Below are 12769 nucleotides of genomic sequence, written 5' to 3' on the forward strand. Positions count from 1 at the left end.
GTCGTCGGTCTGTTTGGAAACAACGACAAGTCCTGGAGTCTGATGTTCGATGGTATCCACACTTACACTGTCTGTCACAACGGGAAGAGAATTGTCCTCCCTGTTCCTATCTCCTCCGTCTCCAACCGAATAGGAGTGTATCTGGACTGGCCTGCTGGCACTCTGTCCTTCTACAGCGTCGCTGCTGACACGCTGACACACCGGTACACCTACCAGTCCACTTTCACTGAACCCCTCTACCCCGGGTTCTGGTTTGGTTCTGTCTCCTCTGTGTCGCTGTGTACGTTATAAAGGTAGCTGCACACCGCACCGACGTCAGCCGCGGAAGGAGTTGGATAGTCTCCTGCCGACAACTTATCGTCGGCACTGCGCTATCGATGGGTCGGGAACTATCCGGGCCTTCTTGTCAGACGTCGATCGCCAACCGGACTTGTTTGGTCAGGGCCCGAACTTGTGCTGAACTTAAATGCTAGTTTGTCTATGCTAGTCTGAGGAACACTCTCACTGCTACCGAAATGACAATTCACGCTGTACAGGATCGCACACGGATGGGAGAAACATTTTCATGAATTGATTGGAAGAGCCACAGAGAAAGTTAGGGAAACTAAACTATGATAATTAGAGAGCAATATAGTCAAGGATGACAGCACAAGGGGAATGAGTGATCACTGATCAGGACAGTGAAACTTTTCTCTGATAATTAATTCTGTGTTAAAGCTCTATTGTTGTCATTGCTCTATTGTCATTATTGTCATTTCTTTGTGAATAAATGTTATTTTGTCCAATCTGTGTGGTGGAGTATGGTAATACAATATAATTAACTTAAATAATTGGATTTGTGCACAGCAGGCTGCTGTCAGCAGCCATATTGGAAAGAAATTGTGCCTCACAATGAGACCTTATTAAGGCTCTGTTCCATTTAGCACAGTGGTTCTCCAACTTTTTTAATTTCAATGACACAAATGACTTAGACGCTAAGACTCTCTAGACTCTCTAAGTCTTAGAGAGTGTACAAATGGAACCAAATGTGGGTTCCATTTCCATTTGTATACTCTCAGAGTTACACACCCATAAGGGCCATGTTTGGAACCCCCTCAAGGAACCATGAGGCTTGCATGGATCCAGCCCATAGACCCTATCTAGCTCTGGTCCATATAGCTCTAATGCCACATATAGCACCAGAGCTAGACTTTGACCACTCTCTAATCAAGCTTCAGAGTCTGATAATCAGACCACACTTTAAATTAATAATAATTATGGATTTTATTTATATTGCACTTTACATTTGTGAAAATCTCAAAGTACTAGAATAAGTAGACTAGTCGTCTATAGGTTGGTAGTAGTGGTACCTAAGTACCAGACATGTGACAGAAGTAAGAAAGAGGCCCAATGTCTTTCCAATATGGCTGCTATGCATACAGCCTATATTAGAGCGCTTGTATTTGGTCTCCCTGTTGCTCTATTGAGATATTTAGATCAAAATAAATACATTTCTCCCCAGAGCAAGCAGGCAGGTGCTATTGAATAAGCAGCTGCGCAGTGCAGGAGACTCAGGTTCAAAAAAGTAGAACAAAAGTTACAGAGTGCAACTTTAAGGAAGATGTCAGATTAGATTTTGCAAATCCAGTATTACATGTGTGAAGTTAATACAATTAGAGCAGCAGATAAAAGAAATGCCTTGAATGCTCTATGTTGCATAAAGATATTGTCGATACTTTAAATATAAAAGTGTATTATTAATCAAGTAAGGGATTAATGGGTATATTGTGTAACTATATGACAATTGGGTAGGCCTATACATAGCAGAGCTATTAAAAACAGGAGACATAGCTATCCTACCCAATAACAAAAAAGTAGGCTATCTTGGAAGTCAAAAGATGTGAGAAAAGTCATTAACGTCGGAGTCTATTCATTTAGAATTTGTATCTGTAGGATTTTATTGGTGGAATTAGAATGTTAGGGTGGAGAGATATAAAAATCAAGTAAAATGGTGAAGTATGTGGTTATTGCCTGGATGCTGAAGATTTGGGATTTTGTCCTCAATCTCCCCAATTCTCTGGCTGCTCTGAAGTCTCTGGCTATAAAGGTAACTTCCTTGAAACAGCTATATTAGCTCTTCTGAAGACATGATGGGTCACTGGTTTGGGTGACATTAAAGTTGCTCTCGACCCCCCAGGCTCCAAAACACAGACATTGGACAGAACTTTTCTCCACACTGCTGTCCAGGTGTGGAACAGCTATACCAGAGCATGTGGTGGACTCCATCACAGACAATGGCCTTCAATTAAGCCTTTAAACGCAGAGCTCACAGATATCTCCTGAACACCCCTCACACTGACTGTTGATCTGCAGTGAACCATTTGATTGGCCAATGGATATGTATTTTATCTTACTTGTTCACAACTGCATCTAAGGAAAAAAAAGAAAAAAGTAGGTCTATATGACTGATCATCAGAATACAGCTTCATTATCAGTTTGTCACGCAGAGTTTACTAAAAACACCATGATGCACCAAGTAGGCCTAGCCTATAAATCAGGCGTTACATAAGGCTACAGCCAAATGGGGCAACTTGTAAGTTCAAAGGTTTGCAAAAATAAATTCATGAAGTCTATAGCATTTAAAAGCTATAATTTCAAAAAATTACTCGAGAGTGTAAAATGATCATTACACGCTCAAGAGTTAAAAATCTATAACGGTCCATTTGGTTACAAACTCTCCATCATTTAGCTGGGGACCACCTGGACTCAAGGACCACTGGTGGCCCCCATGGTTGAGAACCATTGGTATAGGCGCCTGTGAGTCTCTGCTGAGGTCAAAATTAAGAAAGGTCAGTGGGAGGCTGCTTGCAATTTGCATGTGACGACGAGTGCACAGCATCATACCCTACTGCAGCTGCAGGTTCATTCCGTCCAGTTTTCTCTTGTTCACCTGATACTAAACTATACTTATGCAACATATGGACGGTTTTTTTAGCCGACGAGGTAAGTTCTTTGGTCAAACTTAAACTTAATATTGCACCATAAACGAATCGTCTTAATTCATTGGATGCAGCCGGTCAACATACTTTTGATTTAGTGCAATCTTGGTTTCATTTTGGACTGCGTGCGTCACACGATGGACATGGACGGTGTCGCCTGCGGAGAGGAGAGGGACGCTTGGAGAGATGCGACGACTGGTTGGCTTGTTGTATACTATACTTTTTTCGGCAAGCGTCAAGCGACACAGTTCAACGGAGAGTCGGAGACGATACATGAATGATGTAGCCTACAGCAACACGACAGACGTGGTAAGTCTGCATTAAACTGCAACTTTCTATCAAACATTTTGTTTTGTTTAGACATGGCTGCTGCTGCAGATGTTCACTTCACACATAGCCTAGGCCTACTATTTTGTTTTACCACACAATACTGTCTATAAGATATTTACATCTACTATAGCGCAATATCATTATTAGACAAATTCTAGGGTTTGATAATTAGCTTGCAACTGGCATCAGTCATGCGACTTTGACTAAATAGTTGTATTTGCAATTTTGCACTCTTTGCATTTCCCCTCTTGTCGATTGTTGACCAGGGTTCGTGACATAGTTTAGTCACAATTAAGGGCCAGTACACTCGTGCTACCAAACTTTGTTATATTTGACTCAAATGGTAACAAAGTTTGGTAGCATGAGTGTTGGCCCTTAATTGTAATAATGACCCTGCAAAAAAAATGAACGCAGCAACCAGAAGAAAAATATAGATAGATATAATGATGTATTATATCATATCATATGTATTAATTTATTCTGCTCTGGGTGGATAGGGATTTTGTTTAGATTCATTCGGATTCATTCGGTTTGCAAATGTTTTGTTCGTTGGTCAAAGAGATTGCCCACAGCCACTTCATGAGCCAGGTGATGGTGATGGGTGGTGCGCAAAGTGGTGCTGTGCCGCCACCATGTGGACAGGATTGGGAACTGTTTTCTATTTGTATTTTTCGTCGGGGATGGGCGAGGCCTTTTACAAAAATCATAATACAGTAAAAGTATTTGGGAAACTGAAGCCGCTTTGAGAGTTGTGCGAGCTTGCACGCCGGCTATTTTCGAAAGAAATGTGATACTATGGAAACAAGAGTTCCGTTTCCTTTCAGATTGTTTTTCTGGTTTAAAAAAAACACGAATTGAGTACAATACAGTCCATGGTAGGTTTATAAATTATACTTTCACGGTGTAATCTCAGGCCTCGTTGGCGCAGTAGGCAGCGCGTCAGTCTCATAATCTGAAGGTCGTGAGTTCGAGCCTCACACGGGGCAGAGTTTTTCGTTTTCCTTTCTATTTTGTGATCCGTGGTGTAACTTTGTGATAGTAGCGCGATAGTTTGGTTATTTTACATGTCCCTCGGATGCAGTCTGGAATGAAATGTTGGTGGTCGGTGAAATTCCAGCTTTATGAATTCCATTGTGCTGTTTGTTATACCACCTGTTATACCTAAGTGAACGAAATCGAGGGTGTATCTTTAACTTATTGATCGTTCCCTTTCACGTGTGATTTTGAACTTGCAAGTGTGGTTGCATCGATCAGCCAGGGGATAATCTAGTAATAACTGTGTGGTTTTTAAAGGAGGCCGAATATCCTTAGCACCATGCCCGGCTAGCTCAGTCGGTAGAGCATGAGACTCTTAATCTCAGGGTCGTGGGTTCGAGCCCCACGTTGGGCGATATCTTTTTCTCTGTTACTGTTTTCCTACATATGGATGTAGCCTAGAGATGCGGGGGATGATTGTGTTTGTAGCCGTGGTGGGTGAACGTTGGGGAACAGACTGTCGTGTTTTGTTATGTGTGTGTCTCTGTGTGTAATCGATTTGTCTGGGGCAGCCAGTCAGTCCAGTAAAACAAGCTCGTTGCCTAGCAACCCTAGCGGTCCACCGCTGTAATCAACATCGCAACAGAGTTGTCTATCGGTATGTGAGTTGAGAGAAGTTGTAATCGAAGCAGCAGAGAAACAAACACCGTGGCTTCGTTATTATGGCTGCAGCGGTAGAAGGCGTTCGTGTTGAGCCGACTCCCGTTGTGTTCACTGGGGTGAAAGTAGGCCAGGTTTACAGGACTCATGTCACGGTGACCAATGTCGGGAAAACGTCGAAAACAATCAGACTCGGGAGGCCTGCATCGAAGGTGAATCAACCTGCAGCAGTGCAGCTATGTATAGGCTACTTGTCAGCTCATTGCAACACAGTGTCTTTGTATTGAGTTGTGCTTTCATGTGAAATGTACCCATTCTGCAAACTGTTAATAAATACTTCAATCATTCAATCAGTTGAAAAGGATTTCAAAGCACTTCAGTTGTTCTTTGACGTGCTTTAATGGGATGTTGTTTGCATTGGTTTTTGTACCAGATTTTAAATAATGATGTATGCAACTGCTGCGCTACATTAAGCAGGGCAACTGTATGTGAGTTTGTTGTAAGGTAATTGCATTTATATAATAGGCCTATGCGCCTTTCAAAACAATTGTTGCAATTTGCTGTACAATAAATATGCTAAAATAAACCAACACATTCAAATAAAGAAACTTAAAGCATACAAACAGAGCAGCAAAAACAGTACATAGAAAAATATACAAACAGAGTGCAGTAGTACTAGTAGTGTTGCCCCATGGCTCTTTAGGCAAGCAGCAATGCAGCACCATATAGCCTAGCAGTACAGAATATAGTACTAGTTGTTGTGGTAGATTTTACTATTTTTACAGCCGTGTGTGTGTGTGTGTGTGTGTGTGTGTGTGTGTGTGTGTGTGTGTGTGTGTGTGTGTGTGTGTGTGTGTGTGTGTGTGTGTGTGTGTGTGTGTGTGCGTGCCCCATAGCGATGATTTGATTGGCTGAGGGCTTAAAAAGTGAGGCCGAAAGTGATTGGGGTGGAATGTCGTGATGTATGATGATAGGGCCCCTCACTTCACACAAGTGTGATTATTTTCTTTCTGAGATGCATTGTACAGTTTTGTGTTTTTTGAGCGGCGCTAGCCTTTCCTATGTCCAGCTTTGAGGGTTTGTGTAAACACAAACATTGAAGACAAATGTGAGGACGCAAATTGTGATTGACCATGATGTATGATAATGTATGATGATAAGAGCGCCCCTCACTTCACACGTGTGTGATTTATTAGATTTGTTTCTTATTATTTGAATGTTTCTTGCTGTTTTTATACATGTTATACATGTAACACACTGTGAGTTGTCTCTGTGAAAAGTGCTATACAAACACAATGTACTTACTTATAGCTGGTAGGCTACATGGTCAACCCTGAGTATGTTATAATTAATTCTAAATGGTCTGCTTCTGTATTGGCGGCTATATGTGCATTCCTTTGACTGCAGTGTTTATTTCGTTGACTAAAAATGTTTGTTGACTACCTTTTTCCACTGATGAAAACTAAATGGAAACTAGCCTAAATTAAAACTAAGCTATGATGACTAAAACTAAGACTAAATATATTGACAATTTCGTCAACAAATAAAAACTAGACTAAAATGTTAGGAAGGACAAGAGATCCAGTATAACTTATAAGTCATTTTACACTTGGTTGCATGCTGGAAATAGCAGATCTACAAGCTCACAATGCGTCGCGCTGCGACGTGTTGTGAGCTTGTAGATCAGCTATTTTCAGCAAATGTAAAAACAGTCATTACGACATCATCAAGGCCCGCCAAAATACATTTTAGTCGATTAAATCACCTGTAGATTTAGTCGACTAAAACTAGACTAACACTAAAACATTCCAGGTGACTAAAATGTGTAAAACTATTCAAGAGACTATGACTAAAACTAAAATCAAAATTTGCTGCCAAAAACAACACTGTTTGTGTGTTTATGTTACCATGTTTCGAGGAGAATTCAGTTCAAAATGCACATTCTTAATGTCAGTGACTTGACAGATGGAGATTCTGTGTTGTGAGTTTAGCTTGTAGATCTGCAATTTCCACTATTCTTGAAAAGGTTTGATTTTGAAAATATATGAACCATTTTCAACAAACTATTATGACGATTATGCAAATTGATTACTATTATCGGAATAATTACCATTAGGCGATGTAATTACTGTGACAGGCTTATTTCGGACTATAATCAACGTGCTTTTTAAATTTATTTACAAGTTCCTTCCTATATCTTCTTTCGCTTTCCCTCCCAAAAATCAGAAATTCAAGCTCAGGGTCCGTGACCCAGTGGGTTCGGTAGCTCCTGGCCTGTGTGTAACTGGTACACTGGAGTTCACTGCACAGCAAGAGGAGGCGCTCACAGACCGCATGCTGCTTCGTGTAGACCAACATGATGTCATAGAGGTGCCCATACTGGTGTAAGTATGGCAACCCCCAAAATAATCATATTTGCACTGGACCAGTTTGTGTGATAATAATCACATGAACTGAACTTGGAATTGTTGGAGTTGAGGCATTACATTTAGTTTGACTCGGTTCCACAGATAACACAGCTTGTAGATTGGCTATTTTCACCATTTTTGCCTCTTTCTTATACTATTTGACAATTTAGCCAAGTTTGACCAGTTTTTAAAGTTGTTAAAATAGCCAATCTACAAGCTCACAACGCCTCGTAGTGGAATTTGTACACTGTTCAGTCACAGAGCAGTAAAGGTCCATTTAGAGGGGTCTTACAGGTGGTCCCAGAAGCACCACCTATATTACCGGTATATTATAAATAATGTTGCATTGCAATGACACCCACACAAAATGCTGAGTTTAGTGACATACACATTACTGACATGTGTTTCCGCAGGTATCCACAGTCCTGTTCCCTGCTGATGGATTCGGCTGTAGACTTTGGCTGCGTTGTGGCCTGCAGCAAGTTGATCAGCAAACAGCTGCCTTTGACCAATCTGGGCACAGCAGCAGGTAAACCAAGCACGATGCACGCTACATAATCTTTGTCCAATGGGGCTTTTTATTTGACATCAGTACAGCAATTTAATTTTGCAGGGCAAAGAGTTTATGATGATCACCCGCATTAGCCAATGCTGGAAAGGAACTATATTGAATTGAACTTTATACTCCTATCTAATTAAATCTTTAGTTACTATAGTTACTTTGTGGATTTTAATTATTATTACAAAACAGACATTAACCACTTCAGCCCTATTTTAACTTTGGCTATTTTCAAAAGATTTTAATGCATGTATACATTTGTGAACCTCAACGTCACATTAGCAAGACTGCTGCTGGCTTACACGGACACCACCACACGCCACGGTGCCCAGACAGCCTCCCGGGACCTCGCGAAAAAACACCCTCAGCTCTCGCCACAATCTGAGTGGTCTACCTGCAAGCAACACATGCTTGCACTACCTTAATTTAAATCATTTTCCCCAAAAACAAACCGCACCTAGCAGCACCGCCATCTTCCCGATCACGTGTCACATGTTGTCACATGAACTGCATGTTGGGAGGGACACAGCTTAATGTATGGGTCAGTTTCCTGTGCAACATCGCCGTCCCCCACACACGGCCGTGAGCCGCCTTGGGACATTGCACAGATGATTCCTACCTGGGACTGAAAATAAATTGAATCCACGTCCAACTGTATTCCACACTTCCATTGCCTGACGCGTTTGACCAGCCACCCCCCCCCCCCACGCCCCCTTTTACAGGAGGGAAACGCATGACAGAAGCAGATATTCCCCCACACCCGCTTGCATCACCAACTTTGTATGTACTCTCTCTCTTCATTAAAGCGTCAACAGACACACAAACACTACAGCCCTGCTGACACGTCCAGTGCACGAACCATACATGGTCACTAGGGGGAGCCATGGCACAGTGTAATACAATGGCGCCCAACTATGGAACAGCAACACTCATATCTTCACAGTCCAACTTCACAAAATCCTTTAAAATAGAAGCTTAGAACCATTTGACGCATCCAATCTACCAAAACACATTTTGCATACATAAAGCAATATTCTTGCATCAGCATCCATTCGTAATATAACACCATGGAGTCTGACCTCAAGTAATAACAAAAACAACAATAACAATAACACTAATACTAACAATAACAACAACACCAATAACGATAATAATAATAATAATATTAACAATAATAACTACAACAAAAACAACAACAACACCAATAACGATCATAATAACAATAATAATAATAGCAATAACAATATAAGAGCTGGAGTCTGAGAGGGACCTTCTGAAGAGCAGTCTGGCAGAGACTCGGGTCATGATGATGATAACGACAATAATAACAACATTAAATCGCATAAAATCAGTACAGTACAATGGACTACTACAATACAGTACAGTGTACAATTCCCACTAGGTTGCCACATTAAGTACAGTACAGATTAGTACAGTACAGTACAATGTGGAGTACAGTACAGTTAGTACAGTACAGTAGCCGCATTTGCCGTTTCTAAGCAACTTTGTATATAGAAACATTGCCATGCTTGCTTTTATAAGGAAACACACACAAAAAACACCACAGTATCGCACTCCCGCTATTGCCTTTTTCCCAATTGCGACGCGTGGTGCTAGGATGAGCGGGCCTAATGACTACTTTTACTTAGTAAAAGTAGTCTTTTACTTTTACTTAGTAAAACCACTGCCACTGCCATTAGCTGATGCATAACATCAGCTAATCTTCCTGGGGTCATTACATAGCATTAACTGATAACATCTGCTGTGTGTATCCGTCACTGATGTTTTACACCCTCGAGGGCTTTTACAAAGGTACAATTTCCCCACATCACATTAATGCATGTATCAAAAGGCACGTTCAGTCAATTTGGAAGTGGAGAAGTAAATATAATATATATATATCGTGAATGTGTAAACGATTCAAATCAAACAACCAGTCAGTAGAGAGGCATGGGGCCCATGGCAGTTATCTCCATCTTTAATATATACAATTCAAAAGTGGTGTTAAACCTTTCTGAAGCCTTCGCATCCTCTCCGTTAACATCCTCTGTGTTACGTACCTACGCTCTTTGTGCAGCCTTACAAATAAAAACACCGAAACTCGCTTACAATACGAGCACCTGGCAACCCTGCTTCCCCTCTTTCCATTGGCTCCCCGGCGCCACCATGTCACCACGAGTTTCAGTACACACACGACACTTCCGATCGGACTCTCGGAAGTTACATCCCAGCCAGCACGCCCACTTGGGGCCCATGTGGTTTCAATGCGGGATACAAGTGGGTACCAAGTGGGAATGGGCTTGAACTGGGCAAATTATGAGGGCTAACTTGCATGGGTTGGAAGTGGGCAAGCCCATAGGTCCCACATGGTCTACATGCAGGCTAACTTGCATGGGTTGGAAGTGGGCAAGCCCATGTAGGTCCCACGTGGTCTACCCAAGGGCTAACTGGAATGGGTTGGAAGTGGGCAAGCCCATGTAGGTCCCACATGGTCTACATGCATAATACATAATACATAATACTAACAATTGGAATAATAACAATAATAATAATAACAATAATAACAATAACAACAACAACACCACTAATAACAACTAACAATCATATAAACGGTACAGTACAGTATCCATGTAATAATAATAACAATTGTAATAATAACAATACTAATAACAATACAACAACAATACGAACAACAACAATAACAATAATATAATACAGTACAGTACAGTACAGTACAGTACAGTACAGTACAGTACAGTACAGTACAGTACAGTACAGTACAGTACAAAGAAATACGGAACAAAGGAGTACAGTACAGTACAGAGGAGAACATTACAGCACAGTGCAATACAATTAAAGGACTACAGCACAGTACAGTACAGAACAGTGGAGTACAGCACAGTACAGAACAAGTACAGCACAGCACAGCACAGCACAGCACAGCACAGCACAGCACTGTACAGTACTGTACAGTACAGTACAGAACAATGGAGTACAGTACAGTACAGTACAGTACAGTACAGTACAGTACAGTACAGTACAGTACAGTACAGTACAGTACAGTACAGTACAGTACAAAGAAGTACAGTGGAGTACAGTACAGTACAGAACAATGGAGTACAGCACAGTACAGTACAGAACAATGGAGTACAGCACAGTACAGTACAGTACAGAACAATGGAGTACAGCACAGTACAGTACAGAACAAAGGAGTACAGTACAGTACAGAAGAGAACATTACAGCACAGTGCAATACAATTAAAAGACTACAGCACAGTACAGTACAGAACAATAGAGTAAAGCACAGTACAGAACAATTGTAATAATAACAATACTATACAACAACAATACGAACAACAACAATAACAATAATACAGTACAGTACAGTACAGTACAGTACAGTACAGTACAGTACAGAACAAAGAAGTACAGAACAAAGGAGTACAGTACAGTACAGTACAGAGGAGAACATTACAGCACGGTGCAATACAATTAAAGGACTACAGCACAGTATAGTACAGAACAATGGAGTACAGCACAGTACAGAACAAGTACAGCACTGCACAGTACAGTACAGTACAGTACAGTACAGTACAGTACAGGTACAGAACAAAGAAGTACAGTACAGAACAATGGAGTACAGCACAGTACAGTACAGAACAAGTACAGTACAGTACAGTACAGTACAGTACAAAGGAGTACAGTACAGTACAGTACAGAGGAGAGCAGCACAGCACAGGACAGGACAGGACAGGACAGGACAACGTACAGTACAGTACAGCATACTGTTCCTGCTAGGATGCACCATGTTTGCTTTTCCAAGTAAAAAACAAAAGAAAAAATATGCATCACCCTCCCGCTATTGCCTTCTTCCCATTTGCGACGCGTGGCGCTAGGATGAGCGGGCCAAAGGCCCGCGGAATTCTAGTAAACTACAGTACAGTACACATACTATTTACCCTAGGTGTGCGTGTGTCTACGATGTGTAGCCATCCGCTACTACATGTGAAGGGCACAATAATGGGTTTTTAAAACACAGCTGAAACATGAAGTGGAGGCTGTCAAATCCCGCAATTTCCTTCTGCCCATTGCCACCGCAACGTAACTAGGATGAGCCGCCCGAAGGGCGGTGAAATTCTAGTGTAGGAATATGAGACTATTACTTGGGTGGTTGCAAGGATGCTACTTTGTCTCCGTGAATGGCCACTAGATGGTGCCACTGCACTATACACAAGCGCTACAATATAAGATATTGGTGTGGCAGTGTTTGGCTTTAATGCAAAGACATGCTTGAGGTTCTTCTCTTTTCCTAAGACCCTGTGGTAATTTCAATCAGAAATATTTAAAATGTAATTATTCTCATATTCACACAATGAATATAAAGTATGGCACTCGTATTATTGTACTGTCATGGCACTAAAACAGACTATCTTAATAGAACTTTTGTTATGTTGTGGAACTTGTACATTTTAAATAATTCTCATGATGTGTTGTTTGTTTTTATATGAGGAGTGCTTTTGAATTGGAATTAGTTTGATATACAGTCATGTACATAAGGAAGTAAAGAAGAAAATATTGGTCTCCCTGTCGGGGAATTGAACCCCGGTCTCCCGCGTGACAGGCGGGGATACTGACCACTATACTAACAAGGAATGGACCTGCCACCTGCCCCCTTATTTGCACTTAAGAACATAACGGCTATTACACCTTAATAACTAGTGGGTTACAAACGCATCTGTTATTGTGAAAAATGACTTAAAAGTGGATGACATATATTTGTGTAAAGTAAAGAAGAAAATATTGGTCTCCCTGTCGGGGAATTGAACCCCGGTCTCCCGCGTGACAGGCGGGGATACTGA

The 12769-nt window shown here is 41.3% G+C and overlaps 2 protein-coding genes across 2 annotated transcripts in view; both read left to right on the plus strand.

Moving 5' to 3' along the window:
- The window catches only part of LOC306917407 (NACHT, LRR and PYD domains-containing protein 3-like), an 11494-nt gene extending 10709 nt beyond the window's left edge, over nt 1-785 (plus strand). The window contains exon 10 of the mRNA XM_079495631.1: nt 1-785. This exon is cut by the window's left edge and continues 242 nt beyond it. Coding sequence (XP_079351757.1) covers nt 1-291 — 291 coding nt within the window. The 3' untranslated portion in view covers nt 292-785.
- Nucleotides 786-3156: 2371 nt separating this feature from the next.
- Nucleotides 3157-12769, plus strand: part of LOC306917572 (cilia- and flagella-associated protein 47-like) — an 89025-nt gene continuing 79412 nt past the window's right edge. Inside the window, exons 1-3 of the mRNA XM_079495868.1 lie at nt 3157-3287; nt 7170-7327; nt 7765-7880. Of these exons, the coding sequence (XP_079351994.1) occupies nt 3165-3287; nt 7170-7327; nt 7765-7880 (397 nt within the window). The 5' untranslated portion in view covers nt 3157-3164. The remainder of the gene's footprint in view (nt 3288-7169; nt 7328-7764; nt 7881-12769) is intronic.

The sequence above is a fragment of the Electrona antarctica genome (assembly GCF_951216825.1).
Source record: "Electrona antarctica genome assembly, chromosome: 24".
NCBI classification, from domain to species: domain Eukaryota; kingdom Metazoa; phylum Chordata; class Actinopteri; order Myctophiformes; family Myctophidae; genus Electrona; species Electrona antarctica.